At 48.2% G+C, this 16,497-nt stretch overlaps 1 protein-coding gene across 6 annotated transcripts in view; it reads right to left on the bottom strand.

Moving 5' to 3' along the window:
* The window catches only part of AK4 (adenylate kinase 4), a 90,565-nt gene extending 75,859 nt beyond the window's left edge, over nt 1-14,706 (bottom strand). The window contains exons 1-3 of one of the 6 annotated variants that reach the window (XM_020993111.1): nt 14,618-14,706; nt 13,955-14,078; nt 12,357-12,629 (exon numbers count right to left, since the gene is read on the bottom strand). In XM_020993111.1, the coding sequence (XP_020848770.1) occupies nt 12,357-12,501 (145 nt within the window). In that variant the 5' untranslated portion in view covers nt 12,502-12,629; nt 13,955-14,078; nt 14,618-14,706. Of the gene's footprint in view, nt 1-12,356; nt 12,630-12,960; nt 13,049-13,954; nt 14,079-14,282; nt 14,340-14,387; nt 14,474-14,617 lie in introns of those variants that run through there. The other 5 variants (XM_020993112.2, XM_078156690.1, XM_020993110.2 and 2 more) reach the window with 5 other exon arrangements.
* Between the last annotated feature and the right edge of the window lie 1,791 nt (nt 14,707-16,497).

Genomic DNA, 16,497 nt, shown 5'->3' with positions numbered 1-16,497 from the left:
GAAGAAGAAGAGACAGAGAGCATTATGGGATGTAAAATGGATAATTTTGATTACATCAAATTAAAAAGGTTTTGCACAAATAAAACACAGCCAAGATTAGAAGGGAAGGAAACTGGGGTATTTTTTTCACAGCAAGTTTCTCTGATAAAGGCCTCATTTCTCAAATGGAGAACAGAATTTATATAAATAAAATTTTATATAAATCAAATTTATATGAATACAAGTCATTCCCCAATTATTAATGGTCAAAGGAGATGAACAGGCAGTTTTCAGAAGAAGAAATCCAAGCTATCTATAGTCATATGAAAAAATGCTCTAAATCCCTATTGATTAAAGAAATGCAAAATCAAACAGCTCTGGGTACCACCTCCCACTCATCAGATCGGTCAATATGAAAGAAAAGGAAAATGACAGAAGCTGGAGGGGATGTAGAAAAATAGGGACACTGATGTACTACTGGCAGAGCTGGGAACTGATCTGACCATTCTGAAGACCAATTTGAAGTAGGTCCAAAGGGCAATCAAAATCTGTACACCCTTCGACTCAGCAACACCACTACTAGTGCTGTATTCCAAAGAGATAAAATAAAAAGGAAAAGGACCTTTACATACCAAAATATTTAGAGCAGCCCCTTTTGTGGTGGCAAAAAGTTGGAACTCAAGAGGATGACTAAGCTGTGCTATATGATTATGATGGAATACTACTGCACTATAAGAAATGACAAGCAGGATGCTTTCACAAAAGCATGGGAAGACTCGTATGAACCAAAGCAAAGCGAAATGAGCAAAGCCAGAACATTGTACACAGTAACATCACTACTATATACAATGATTAACTGTGAATGACTTAGCTATTCTCAGCAATACAATGATCTAAAACAATTCCAAAGGGCTTATGATAAAAAGTACCATCCACTTCCAGAGAAAGAACTGATGGCATATGAATGCAGATTGAAGCATCCTTTTTTACTTTTTTATTATTTTTTTCAGTCTATGTTTTCTTTTACAACATGGCTAATATGGAAATGTCATGAGCGACTACGCGTGCATAATCTATATCAAACTGCTTGCTTATCAAGGTGGGGAGGAGAGAGAGGGAGAGAATTTGGAACTCAAAATTTTAAGAAACAAATGTTAAAAATTTTGTTTACACGTAATTTGAGAAAAAAAATAAAAATTAAATGGAAAAAAGTAATGTTGTGGTAAGCTATGAGTTCCCTAAGGGCTGAGATTGTCTTATTGAAACTTAGCCTCACCTCTGAACCTAAGCACAGTACCCTGTACCTAGTAATAACAATGATAATAACAACAAACAATAATAGGATTGTTACTTGCCTGTTTCTATCCAAATCCATCAAATAGAAGATGAGAATAAAAATTAAAATGGCAGCTGACATCTATGCATCGCTGCAAAGTTAGAGACACTGTCGCCTTTGGGCCTCATAATAACTCTGAGCAGTAGGTACTAACAGGTACTAACTATACTCATTTTAAGTTTCTATTATATTTCCAACTAAGATAATAGCTGTACAGTGCCTAGAACACAGCAGGTGCTTAAGAAATGCTTATTCTCTTCTAGTTAAGAAACAGGCTCAGAGAGGTGTTGCTACAACAGTTAAAGAGGAAGGGTCTGATGTAGGAACTGAACCCAGGGATTCTTGACCCCAAATCCACCTTTCCACTACACCATGCTGCCCTGCTGATTTAGTAACTATACAGATAAAATTTAGAGTATAAAGGGGATCTGAATGGCCATGTGGTCTACCCTCTACTTGAATAATAACAGTAACAACAACTAGTATTTATGTAGCTTTATGGTTTGCAAAGCACCTATGACGTCCCCAATGATGGTCTTCTTGTCGTTGCTGGGAGGCCTCCAGGGAAGGCCCACCCCCTCAGTCCTGCAGCTGCCCATTCCATTTTCAAATAGTTCTGGTTGTTAGTAAGCACTCCCTGATCTCATAAGATTATGGGCTCATCTACCTAGGGCCTTAGAAGTCATTTAGTCTAACCCCTTCATTTTACAGATGGGTAAACTGAGACCCAGGAAAGCCAAGGGACCGGTCCAAGCTCACACAGGAAGTGTGCATCAGAGGCTGTTTTGTCCCCAAGTACTCTGCCCCTGTGGACTTTTCCCACTGTACTATGCTGATGTTCACTGTTCCTTGCTCTGTCCTCCAGGGACAAGCAGCCAAAGTCCACTGTCCCTTCCACAAGACAGCCCTTGAGATATCTGGAGGTGATGAGCATGGACTCCCCGAGTCTCTTCAACTGAGCCCGTGAAGCACATTTTCCACTCTCCGGATCATGTAAGTCATTCTCTTTCCAGACATACCATCATTTGTCAATGCCCTCCCACCATCGCCACAGGCCTTAACAGGCTGCCTTCCTCAGTCTCCACGGCCAAAAACATCCATCACCTGACGGCCAACCTTCTGGCGACGGACCACCCCCTGGCTGCTGAGGCAGGAATCTGGATGACAGTCACACCATCTATCACTGAATTTGGCCTTGGAGCCCCTCCAGCCTGGACAGATGTCCCAGAGCTGTGAGTCCATTGGCAGAGCCTAGGATGATCGAGAGACCACTGGCAAAAGACCAGGATGATGAGGAGGTGACATTGGACAAGACAGATTCAGGAGATAATATACAGCTAATATAACAACTCACCTTAGTCCATGTTTTTAAAAAGTGCTTTGCCTACAGTTTTTGCTGGATAAATGAGAGCTAAGGAATAACAGCCAACTTGGTTCTAACATCAAGAAGCAGTATACCACAGCAAAACTAGGGCTAGATTTGGAGTGAGAAGGCCTGGGTTCAAATCCCACCCCAGTCACTCACTATCTGGGAGACCCTCATCGAGTTAAAAGGTCACATACATTTAGATCTGGAAGAACCCTAAAGGACCACCATGTCCAATCTCATCATTTCACAGATGAGGAAACATACTCTGGGCCTCAGTTTCCTCATCTGTAAAATGGGAGACTAGATGCCTTCCATCTCTAAATCTATGATCTCATGATCTCTTCCCCTCCTATTTTGCGCTCAATGACAGGAATACAAAGACAAAAACTAAACAACGTCTCCTTTGAGAAGCTTATCGGTGAGGAGCGTGCACTAGAATGAGGAAGGAAAGATGGCAGGACTCGGCACTGCATTGCACCTTCCAGAAACTGCCACGTAAATCCTGAGGATGGTGCATCTTTGTTTTCTCTCCTCTAAGTCAGATTGGATCTCATTTGATTCTCAAAACCATCCAAAAAGCATGTTATTAGCACAATTTTACACAGAAGGAAACCGAGGGGATGCCAAACTTGGACTCATGAAGAGCTGGTGTTTGAATCCTGCCTCGGACACCAGCTGGGTGACCACAGGCAAGTCACCTCACCTCTGCCTGCCTCAGATTCCTTATCTGTAAAATAAGGGGGTTGGGCTCAATTCCCTTCCAGCTCCAAAATCCATGATCTATGATCCTATTGTCTGAGTTAAGGTCTTCTATACTGTGTATGCCAAAATCTCATAGGTGAATGTTCGGCTAACATCACCTGAGGGGATTTTCCCCAATCAACAAACATTTCTTTAGTGCCTACTACTTATCAAACATTGTGTAAAGTACTTATTAGGGATAAAAAGACAAAAATGAATCAGTGCCAGCCTTCAATGAGCTTGCATCCTATCTAGGAAAAAAAACCCAGCATGTAGCTAAGAATATATTGGATATACATGAAATAAATACAAGATACTACATGGGGAAAGAGCAGATGGTCATCAGCATGCATTTATAAGAGCTTACTGAATTCCAGGCACTGTGCTAAGAGCAATTGGATGCAAAGAGGGTCCCTGCCCTCCATCAGAAGGAGTCAGGCCCCATACAGGTAAATATAGAACCAATATAGATCTAAGGCCTGGCGCCTCACCCGAGTTTAATAAAAACCTAATGACATGTTCCTTTTGAAGTCAGAGCTTAGCAGGGTGCAACGGCAGCGTTTCCCAATGCCACGGATGAAAGCCCAGACATTAGAAGCTCGGGAAGGGAAGGGTTCTTTGGCACTGTCCTGAGGGAGGGTTCAAATGTCAGGATAAAAGCACCTGATCTCCTGTGGCTCATGCCTGGCCCAGATGGCGAATCCAATGGAGTCAGTCAGTCACTCACACAAGTATTTATTAAGCATTCGCTTTGTGCCTTTGTGCCGAGGGAAATAAAGAACACAGAAACAAAAGAGTTTGCAAACGGAGCAGGAGGGCAGCCAGGGCAACGGCAAGGCCTCTCAAGATGGCGACTTCAGAGGCCTAATCACTGACAGACAGGGCTGGGCTGCCTTGGAGGAGTGGCATCCGGGGAGAAGAGGCCAGAAGCCCCATGTGTGACTCCGACTCTCTAGGTCTATTTCTTCCCAGGTAAAATGAGCACCCTTCTGGCCCTCGACCTAGGACTCCCTACACTACAGGAGCTGGCTGGCCACTCACTGGGCATGATGTGGAGGGACGCCTGCTGAGAGGCGCACCGAGTGGATGGATGGCCATCCATCTGAGATCCTGGGATGCCAAGTCCCCACCACCTCAGGCTTACGAGGCCCCAGGACCTGGCGGGGGGCCACCTCCAGGCCAGGACAGTCTCAGTTCTGCCTTTGCATCTATCCACCAGCACTTGGGATGGGCTTCACAGGAAGCAAAAACTCCCCAGATAGCCACCTACGACAAGACTCTCTTTTGTAGATCTATGTAAAGACCTATTAACTTACTAGACACCTAACCTTAACCCCCACCCAGGAGCATAGGAACTGATGGAAAATACACTGTCCCCAAAATATATCATATTGACATCTTCAAAAATCAATTCAAGATCTGAAAAAGGCAAAGCTGTGTAGGTTTTGGTCTTTGACAGCCAGCAGGAGCCACCGTGTACAGTGCCAGGCCTGGAAGTGGGAAGACCCAAGTTCAAATTCAGCCTCAGACTCCTACTAGTTGGGTGACCCTGAGCAACTCACTTAACTGCTGCCAGACTCAGTTTCCTGATCTGTAAAATGAAGATAATAAAAGCTTCCACCTCTCAGGGTTATTGTGAGGATAAAATGAGATAATTGTAAGGCACTTAGCACAATGCCTGGCACATAGCAGGTGTTTAAAAATGCTTCTTTCCCATCATATTTATATGTATACTACACATGTATATATGTGCATGTAACACATATAATGCATATTCACATAAACACATGCACATAACACATATGCGCACATACATTCATGCACGATTGCATGCATGTAATAGATATCTATATGGCACATGCAGCTATCCATAAATACATGTGTGGACATAAACACATAAATGCACTATACACGCACACGCACATACATAAATTAACCGATCACAACGTCACATAATGTGTAAGGTGGAAGGGAGCTGGACTTCTGCGGCCCACGACTAAGAATGTGGTCAGCACAGTGCCTGGCATAAAGGAAGCCAGCTGAGGACTGATGGCTCTGATGCACAGATGACAGTCTAGACAACCAGCCTTTTCTTGGGGATCTCCAGTGAGGGCAAACCCACCTCATCCCAAGGCAGACCATTCCCCTTAGGGATGGCTCTGATTGTTTTTCACAGCAACAAGCCTAAATCCCTTCCTTCATTTAAAAAAAAAAAAGACAAAAGTTTTCCTCTCCTAGAACCCTAGGCAAAAAAGCAACACATCCCAGTAAGACTGTTCTGCGGTAAAAATTGTGACTGTCTGACAGTCACAATACCATACGGACTGACAAGCAAAGCAGCTGGTATTTCTTTGTTTTACACTTCCAAGTGCTTTTCTTAGAATGGAAGCTCCCAGAAGGCAGGGATCATTTCATTTTCGTCTTTGTACACACTCAGTGATGGAGAGCTACATGGAGCAGTGGATAGAGTACCAGGCCTGGAGTCAAGAAAACCCGAGTCCAAATCTGGCCTCAGATACTTACTGGCTGTGTGACCCTGGGCAAGTTGCTTCACCCTGTTGGCCTCAGTTTCCTCATCTGTAAAATGAGCTGGAGAAGGAAATGGAAAACCTCTCTAGTGTCTCTGCCAAGAAAACCCCAAATGGGGTCATGAAGAGTCAGAGAGAATTGAACAACAAATAGTCAATGTTTAGCACAGCGCTGGCACACATAAGAAGAGCTTAATATGGCCGATTAAAACTACCCCGGCAGCTAAGGAATGCAACTGCTATCAGCTCCCTTGTGCTGATGAGGAAACTCAGCTTCCTAAGTTGAATGACTTGCCCAAAGTCACTCGGCCGAAACCAGAAAAATTCCAGTGACTGGAATTGGAACCCAAGGCTCCTGGGTCTGAGTCCAGTGTTCCGTGTTGCCTCTCAAGGATTCTTTCAGTAAGAAAACCTACTTTCTGCCTCAAAAAGGCTTTGCGACTACCTCGGAAAAGGTAATAAAATTCCTCAAGAACCTGAAAGCTCATTCATTCAGGAAGTCTTTGCATCACCAAGATAGACACATAATTCCCACAAACTACACAAACTGCCTCCTGAAGCTCAGAACGTTTCAATGACTTTCCCTTGGTCACACAGCCAGGGAGTATCCAAAGTGAGGATGGAACCTGAATTTTTCCAACTCTGCCAACCATAATCTGCTGCCTCTGCAAGAGATGACTTGGGGAGGGGAAGGAAAAATGGAAACTACTGCAGAAGGCTCCATGCATCCCAGTAGTAGTAGTAGTAGTAGTAGTAGTAGTAGTAGTAGTAGTAGTAGTAGTAGTAGTAGTAGTAGTATAGTGGTAGTAGCAGCAGCAGTAATAGTAGTAGTAGCAGCAGCAGAAGTAACAGCAGTAGCAGACAGCCTCTTTTCAGTAAGCTCTAAGATTTTATACCACTTCAGCCCTTTTATACTACATAGAACTATACCCCCGTATACATCTCTTATTCCCACAGAGGGACAGCGTGGCACAGTAGAGAATGTTAGTCTTGGAATCAAAGTTGTCGTTCAGTTGTTTCAATAGTTTCTGACTCTTCATGACCCCATTTGGGGATTTCACGGCAAAGATACGGGAGTGGTTTGCTGTTTCCTTCTCCAGCTCATTTTACAGATGAGGAAATTGAGGCAAATGACTTGCCCAGGGTCACACAGCTGGGAAGTATCTGAGGCTGGATTTGAATTCAGGAAGATGAGTCTTCTTGACTCCAGGCTAGGCACTATGGCATCACCTAGCTGGCCTCTGGAGTAAAAGACTTGGGTTGAGTGCCTACCTCTCAACACTAGCTGGGTCACCCCATGGTCACTCACCTGTCAGAGTCTCAGTTTCAAAGTTACTAGCAGATGTTGGCATCCCCACACAGTGGACCCTCAATAAACACTTGACTTCAAGCTAACGAGCCATGGTCCGTAGTCCTAGGCCCCCACACACCTCCCATTCTGATTCGCTTCCTTCTTTTACAAAACGCCATCTCTTCCCACATCCCTTGGGACAGCCTAGCAAAATTTTCATGCCTACAGTTCATCCACTTTTCCTGGTTTGACTATACCCATTCAAAGACAATGCCCAGAATGCAGTGTTATTTTTCCCAGAACAATGAGGTTAATCTGAGGGACCCAAGGCCCCCTAAAGACTAGAAAATGGCTATAACGTCCTAACCCACCCCCCAGCCTAGGTACTGCTCCTCACCCGGGACACTCTCCCTACCATTCCCATGTTCTGTAAGACTGTCTCCATGCCTGGAATGCTCTGCCTCACAGAATCCCTGTCTTCCTTTAAAGATTCAGCTCAAACCAGGTCTCTCAGCGCTCAGGCCCTTCCCCCTAAGGCTACACCCTCCTCCTCTGTAGAGAGATCTTCTACGTAAGCCAACATGGGCTTGTTGGAGGCCCTTCTATTCCCAGCAGCTAGCACAGTGCTGGGCACACGGTGATCTAGATTAATAACGTTTTAATAATGCTTCTCGCCTGATTCTGCAGACTAACCCTCCCCAGGTTTCTTATAACATGCTCTCCCATCCCTTACCATCCTGGTAAGACCCAAGCCAGGCTGTCAACATCCTTCCTAAAATGTGGGGCCCCAACAGACACGTCAAACAATGGCCAGGACCCTGAAGAGGGCTCACTTTCTGCTGCCAGTCTTGCCACGTCGTTTTTAACATGGCTACTGTGGAAATTTGCTTTGCATGACACATTTGTAATGGAGTTTGTTTTCCTTGCCTTCCAATGGGGGGGAAGGGAAGAATTTAGAACTGAAAAAAAAAATGTAAAAGTCTCTGTGGTTTAAATAAATAAATAAAATAGAGTGGTTCTAAAAGGCTTTGGCAACCATCCCTTAACATCCATCTTCAGCGCCAGCCTTCCCTGATGGCCCCCAGGGAGAAGAGACCCTCCTCAGAGATCTCAAAGCACTCTTTCTATCTTTTCTAAGTATCTGCTTTCCCCCTTCTCTCCACTGTGTACTAACATGATTAAAAATAATAATAATGAGAACTCACATTTAAATACTGCTTTAAAGTTCGCAATAAGCCAACAAGACTCTACCAAGTGCTTCCTCCCCCAAACGCTGGCAACACAAAGCAGGTTATCTCACTGGACCCTCGAGTCAGCTCTCTAGGGCAGGTACTGTAATTCTCCCGGTTTTACAGATGAGGAAATACAGGCCCAGAGGTCAAACCAGCTGCCCCAAGTCAGCCAGGGAATGAGTGGCCAGGCTGGGATTTGAATCCAGGACCCCCAATTCTAAATTCTGTCATTCTTCCATTACACCATGCTGGCTGATTCCAGACAGCGAGGGAGAGGGTCAAGATAGCCAGATTTCAGGCCCAGCTCTGTCAACGACTTGTTATGAATCCTTGAGCAAGTCAGTTCATAAGAGGAGGCTCAGCTAAGCCCATCATCACCAAGGTGGTTCCTCAGTACCCTACAGAGAAACAGGGCTGGGCATAAGGACATAAGTCACAAACTTACACCCAAGGAGTCATGAAAAGACTTTCTGGAATCCTCTCTATCCTGAGACACACCTGCTACTGAGGTCTAATATTTGCAAACTGAGGGACAATTTGGTATGGTGCAGAGTGCTAGAACCAGACTCAGGAAGACCTGGGTTCGAGGGCTGTCTTTAATACTTACCATGTAACCCTGGCCAAGTCACTTTACCAACCTGGGCCTCAGTTTCCCTCATCTGTAAAATTGGGGTAAAAACAGCAACTCATTCACAGGGCTGTTTTGAGGATTCAATGACATAACAGAAGTAGAGCACTTTCTAGATCTTTAGTGCTACAGAAAAGTAAGCTATTAAAACTATTACAATCCCCCCCCCCCGCCGGAGGGCAGGAACCTTTCATTTTTGGTCTTTGCATTGCCAAGGCCGAGAATAATGCCAGGTACATCAACAGTACGGCTGCAAGGGACTTTGAAGGGTGTGTGGTTTAATTTCCCTCCATCTGGGGGAAACTGAGGCAGGAAGCCTCAGGAACTTTTTCTGGATCACACAGCTAATAAGTACTTGAGGATGGGATTTGAACCCAAGGCCAGGATGCCTCCCATAGGAAGCACTCAGTAAATGCTTACTGACCAACAAAATGCAAGCTCCCTGAGGACAAGCTTTATCTTTGTTTCTAGCAGTCCATCAATAAGCACTTATTAAGCACCTACTGTGTGCCGGGCACTGTGCTAACCCTCTGTTAGGCTCATAGAAGATACTTCGCAAATGCTATCTGACTATATATATATATATATATATATATAGAGAGAGAGAGAGAGAGAGAGAGAGAGAGAGAGAGAGAGAGAGCCTTAATGAGACCCGTGGCAAGAGGCAGAACGGAGACATTTTGCTTCTAATTTCCCAAGAGCAAAGGAAACAACCAGCAGACAGAGGAGTAAATAGGAGGTTTCCTCGTTGGCAACAATCATCTCTACTTGCTCTGCTAAAGGAGAGGATGAAGAAGCAAATACTGGCCCCCATCCCACAGCCTCCAAGTAAGGAAAGGCCACCGGTGAGTCAACTATTGATCCTCCCTTCTTTCTGTCCTCCTTCCATTGTAAGACAAAACTCGTTTGATAACTTACGGGTTTCTTCCAATAGAGAAAAACACCTGAGATCCTCGACACCTCTCCCCAGTTTCTATTCTAGTGGGAAAGCATGTAATAAAATGCTGAAATACAGAAAGGGGGATGCAGGAAAGAGGAGAAATAGAGGGATAAGGGCGGGTGGCAAGGAGGTAAAATTCCAAGGAAGGGCTAACGAACACCCATCTTCCTCCCCAGACCTCCTCCTCTCCCTCGCCCCTCCCAATAATGAGAGAGGTTGAAGCCCCCTGAAAAGCAGCAGGCTAGCCCATACAAACGGCTTCCTGCTGGAAGGAAGCCTGTCATCACACTCAGCCGTGGGGAGTGTTAAGACACTGGCTAGAACCCACACCAGCTGTGGCCACCCCTCCCCTCCTGGGCTTCCCATGACTAGAGGTGAAACCTGACCCAAGCACACATCCCTTGGGCTTAGAAGTCAGTCAGTTCACTCCCCCACTTTTAATACATACTGAAAAAATCATGCCAGACTCAGCATGGGGAGAATTCATCTGTACATGAAATTCATTTCTTTTCTTTTTCTTTCTTGTTGTAAAACCAACTCATTTTATTTTCTAAGCAATGCCCACAACACAAAATCGGAGACCAAGCTTGAGAGATGGTATTTCTCCCTTCTGTGCTTGGGGAAGTATGGAACCCTTGCTTAATCTCTTGGGGGGAGGAGGGGCACAAAAAAAGAACTCCAGACACATCTACCTTGGAAACCCATCCTATTTCCAAGTCGTTCAATCTTCTCTGACTTCCAACCTACCCCACCCTCAACCCCACAAAAACAAAACAAACAAAAAAACACTAAAATGAAATTCTCCAGCAATAATTTGCAGCAAGCATGGTATAGTATAAAAGGTACTGACTCTGGGTTCCAATCCCATCACTGACCTTTACTAATAGATTGGGCAAGCCACTTTACCTCACTAGACTCAGTCTGCTCATCTGTATAATAGGGGAGTTGGACTATGGCCTCTGAGGTCCCTCCCAGCTCTAGACCTATGATGCCTGTCCATGCTACTTAGGAACTATGGTATGCCACAGGTAGGGCACATGCCACCAAGACCCCCACGGGACCTTCGGACCCCTGAAGAAGGGATGCATAAAGCAAGCCAAGACTAAAATTTCCCTGCCGGTCCCCATCATTCCACCACAGCTCTCAAGAAGTAATTCCCAAGAAAGTTGTAATGAACCAAAAAGTGGTCCAGTCTTTTAAAAGCCCAACCCCAAGCTTAGAACTTTCCATAATTTATTTATTTCTTTCTGAAGGTAACACCTTAGAGGTAACATTGAACAAAAACAAACAAAAAAGGCCTTTCGGAAACAGAGGGATCCCAAGAATTAACTTGGAGAGAAGAGTCACTGAGCCCTCCTTCCACGTGCTCCAACACCGGCCTGATAAGGAGGCAAGCTTCTCCCCTCAGTTAGCAGGGGCACAGCTCAGCTTCTGCCTCCAGGCACAGAATATGGATGGGACAGGATCTGAGATTCAGAGCTAAAAAGGACCTCACAAGAGTCCAAACCCTCCATTTTATGGATGAAGAAACTGAGGTTCAAATGATAAGGTTCAGTAAATGCTGACCGACTGCTTCGACTGACCCAAATTCACACATTTAGGGGCCACGTTTTCTGTAGACTTTAGGCAATAGCCAATCAACCATTCGTACGATCTGAGAAGTTGCCGGGGCATTTCGAGGTTAAGTGACTGGCACATACAGGGTCACACAGCCAGCATGTCTTAGAGGCAGGGGGTGAATTTCTAAGTTCCTGGCCGCCTCTCAGGTTCGGGAGAGTTGGGATCCTTTTAGAGGATGGAGAAAAAAAGGGCTTTTGACTGAAGGAGAGGGCAGCGTTCAGCAGCCAGCTGAGGCTAGCTGCCTTCTTTTCTGAGGTCAGAGAAAAAGCGTCAGCTGAGATTTGTGGGTTTTTTCAAGAGGAGCAGGATTAGCGTCTGGGCTGGACCAGAGGCGATGCCCCCCACACACACACACACACAGAGCAAGGGGGAATGAAAAAAGATATTCAGCCAGAAGCTTCCATCCCTGCACACCGTGCTCTTCCCCGGTCTCCAGCAGCCCTCCCCAGTGACTCCTCCCCGTTTTCCCAGCCCCAAGTGGGGCACGGTTAATCCGCAGCCTTGCCTGTCTGGCAGGCTGGACGCTGGTTGGTTGCATGCGCCCCGGCACGTAGAAAGGGAACGAAGGAGGCGGGAGGGGAGCGGGAGGATAGCAATAGTAAGGGTCATTTTCTCTTTCAATCACACGCGCGCGCGCACAAACACGCAGACACACACATACACAGGCCAGCTCTGGCTCCTTCTCTACTCACCCGTGTCTGTCCGGATGTTCTCCCGAAGGAAGTGGCCGCTGGAGAGATGCTGGAGCCCAAAACTGTCGGCGATCCTCTGGCACACGGTCCCTTTGCCTGAGCCCGGGGGGCCCAGGATGATGGCCCGAAGGACTTTGGAAGCCATCACCTCTCGGGAAGGGGGCGAAAGGGGAGGCGACAGCCGCCCCGCGAGAACCGGGACGGATGGAAAAGCCCAGAACTCTTCTCTTCCCCGCCCCCGTCCCCCTCCGATGGCCGGCCGCGTCGCTGCCCCTGCAAAGAGAGGAGACTTGGAGCTTACCCCTCCCCAACCCCGCAGCTGGCACACGCAGCCCCCAGCTGCCCGCAACGCCACACGCCACGCCACGCCGCCCCAGTCCAGCCTGGCTTCATTCCCTGGCCCTCCTGCGCCGGGGTGGGGTGGGGTGGGAGGGAACGCTGAGCCCCGCCGGGTCAGAAGGCGGCTCAACTCAGCCCCTCTGCTCCCACCCCCCAACACTCCCGGAGTGACGGATCAGCGCTTGGGAATCCCAGAGCACTACGCCCCAAGCCCCAGGAGGGATGCACGCACGAGCCCTGCCCCGGGCCAGCCAGCCCCACGCACCCCTCCGGTTCCCTTCGATTTCTCTAGCTCTGCCTCCGGCCGTCTAGCCCAGTGTATGTGTGTGTGCTGGGGGTCCCTCCTCTCTTCCCACCCAGTTCTCGCACGTGGGCAGCGTTAAGTAAGCAGCGCCTCCTCGAGCCCTCCCGTGGCCCCTCCCCGCCGCCGTCCCCGCCCGCTGCCCACCGGCCGTGGGAACTCGCCCAGGAGTCGGATCTCCAGTGGAGGCGGCGGCGGCGGCGGCGGCGGGTAGGCGGGAGGGGGGCGGCGCTCCCACCTCCAGGCTGTGATTGATCCGGGGCACTTGTCCGCCAGCCGGGCCCCTCTCCCGATAGGGGGGAAGGGGAGAGGGCGGAGCCCCAACTCTCCGACTTAGGGATGAGGATGGGGGTGGGAGGGAATGAGGTTTAAAAAAAGAAAAAAACCTTAAGAAAACACCTCGGTGGCTGATTAGCTGTCCGAGGGGTGGCGAGCTAGTGCAGTCCGTGCGGAGCCCCAGGCTCTGGCCGCCCCAGCCCCCTTGCCCGCCGGGAAGCACTGCCTCCCCCCCCCCATGCCTCCTGAAGCAAGACCCCGTCCTTGTCATAGATTTAGAGCTTGGAAGGGACAAATCTCTCAGTTTACAGAGTAGGAAGCTGAGTTCTGAGATGTTAAGTGATATGCTCATGGTCACACAGGTAGTAAGCGTCAGAGGCCAGATTCGAACCCGAATTTTCCAGACTCCCAAGTCCATTTCACTGACCCTTAAGATCAACTAGCTTTGTCAGTTTAGATGCCACCTCCCCCCCCTCGCCTTTTCCCTTCCTTTCCTCTTCCCTTCCCCTCCCCTTTATTCCTACCTGCTTTTGTCAATTTCGCTCCTTTCCCCTCCCCGCCCCCTCCTCGCCTCTAAGCTAAACTGGTTTGGTCGTTCTCATCCCCCGCCAGTAGAGTGGGTCAATATCATTCCTCCCTCCCATTGGGCGCGGTAGAGCCCCGCCCCCAAACCACTCCTCACCCTAACGTCAGGACCAGGTAGGAGGATTCGATTCTGTTGCTGTGCCAGGACAGGTTGGGAGGGTAGTGATCTGACGGGGTCGCTTTCTGCAGCACCTTCAGCCTCACGGCTGTGGGACAGGCCCCTACAGGGTGAGAGGCAAGAAGAGGGAGGTAAACTTTTCTGTCTTCTCACTGCCCTGGGTACTACCAGCCCAAGAACCCCCATATCCCCGCCCCCAGTAAGCCCCCTCCACCTTCCCTTCCTCACTTCCTCACGTCCCGCCCCATACCACCACCACCACAGCACTGCAGGCCCAATTCCAGGTTCCCCATCCCAGAACCTCTACCCTAGTTTCTCCAGTCGTTCCTCAGGCCCAGCCCCCCAGCAACCCCCGGGCCAGCCCTCGCTCTTGCCCCGCTAGAACCCTGCCCCAAATCATGGGAGCCACCACCAGTGCTGTGGAGCTGGGGGGCGGCAGGATCTGGTTCTTGCTGCCAGGGCTGCAGTGGAGGGAGCCGCGTTCCTACAATGAACCCCAGCTGGAACTCGGAGCCCCAAGGCCCTTAGAAACATTGTTGCACGCCGCAGCCGGGTTCTAGAGCACAAGGCGTGGAACGCCATGAGGTGCTGGGGGCCTGAGAGGTGAATCTTGCGGGGGGGCCGGCTGCCTTTGAGCCTCACCTCTAGGTATCACCCCATTTCTCCTGGAAAGTGTGTTTCAAAAATAGACCACCCAACTCGACATGAACTTGTGGCACGGGAGGACGGCCGCAGCCCGCAGGCCCTTCGAGGCCTGGCCCTTTAAAGGGCTGCGTCTTGGGGGTGGCTCGGTCACACCCCTCAGCGAGTGGGAGCGGATGTTGGAGCGGGAGCGGAGCCTCTCCGGCTGCAGCGGCTGCGACCGCAGCTGCAGCCCAGCAGCGCCTCCTAACATCCCCGGGCCGGCAGCGGTGGCTGCACGCCCAGGGCCTCTGCCCTTTTTGGCACCCCTGCTAGCACCTCTTCCCAACGCCCCCGGCTGCCAGTGCCCCCTCGGCGCCTCCGCGCACTCGAGCTGGAGAGCCAAGCTAACTAACTCTGCCGGCTCCCGCTTCCTCTGCGATCTCCCCTCTTCTCTCCTTGTCTGCTGGTTATTCCACAGTCCCCACTGGCCAGCCCCAGGGTACTGGGAGCAGGGAGACAGCAAAATGGGAGGTAACCCCAGGGTTCCTCAAGTCTAGCAGAAGAGGGCCCTGAACGCCCGATCTGCAGGACCTCCCTTGTACCCTGGCCAGCCTATGGGAATTCAAGTCTTTCCTTTGGGAGGTACAAGTAGGTGGTAGGTGCAGCCAGGAAGCACAGTGAATAGAGTGCCAGGCCTGGAGTCAGGAAGACCTGATTTCAAATGTGACCGTAGACACTTCCCAGCTGTGTGACCCTGGGCAAGTCACTTAACTGGGTTTGCCTCAGTTTCCTCATCTGTAAGATGGACTGGAGGAGGAAATGGCAAGCCATTCCAGTATCTCTGCCAAGAAACCGCCAAATGAAATTTGGAACTCAAAATCTTATAAAAGTGAATGTTGGGGCGGCTAGGTGGCACAGTGGATAGAGCACCGGCCCTAAAGTCAGGAGGACCTGAGTTCAAATCCTCAGACCAAACACTTGAGACATTTACTAGCTGTGTGACCCTAGGCAAGTCACTTAACCCCAATTGCCTAAAAAAAAATTGAATGTTGAAAACCATCTTTGCATATAATTGGAAAAAATAAAATACTGTGAAGTGAAAAAGAAAATGGAATCACAAAGAGTCAAACACGACTGAATAACAACTTCCCTTTGGACAGGGCTTCTTCACTGGGCTCCATGGATGCATTGATTGAGGGGAAAAATACCTTAGTGTTTCAATATAATTGAACATATCCTATGTGTTTTATTATTATTATTATTATTATTATTATTTATATGTATTTATTATTCTGAGAAGGGGTCCCTAGGTTTCACCAGGTTTCACCAGACATGCAAAGGGATCTCTAACACAAAAAGATTAAGAATCCCTGCTTTGGGAACTTTGGGCAGAGGAACAGCCCCACAGTACGAGGCAGCTATGGGATGCACCTTCCACTGTCTGATGCTACAAAATGGAGATAATGACCGGCATTCATATCTCCTGTTAAATATATTTAAACGTTGTTCACATTTATAACCTCAACCCTCCCAGGAAGGCAGGTGCTATTATGTTTTGCAGAGAATGATTAATAGTTGCTAGCATTTATATAGCGCTTTGCAAGACCCTTTATAAATATCTCATTTGATTGTCACAACCACCCTGGGAGGTATATGCTGTTAGTATCCCCATTTTATCTTTTTACAATTTATTTATTACTTTTAGTTTTCAACATTCACTTCTACAAGATTTTGAGTTCTAAATTTTCTCCTCCTCCCTCCTTCCCCCTTCCTGAGCGGGCATGCAATCTGATTAGCCCCATTTTACAGATGAAAAAACTGAGGCAGAAAGAGGTTAAGTGACTTGCTCGGGGCAGGATTTTAGTGGAGTCTATGCTACCATGCCCAAAGGCTGCGAG

Source organism: Phascolarctos cinereus, unplaced genomic scaffold (genome assembly GCF_003287225.1).
Source record: "Phascolarctos cinereus isolate Bilbo 61053 unplaced genomic scaffold, phaCin_HiC Scaffold_5;HRSCAF=322, whole genome shotgun sequence".
NCBI classification, from domain to species: Eukaryota; Metazoa; Chordata; class Mammalia; order Diprotodontia; family Phascolarctidae; genus Phascolarctos; species Phascolarctos cinereus.
The sequence above is the reverse complement of the archived record's forward strand: the minus strand, read 5'-3'. Positions and strand labels throughout refer to the sequence as shown.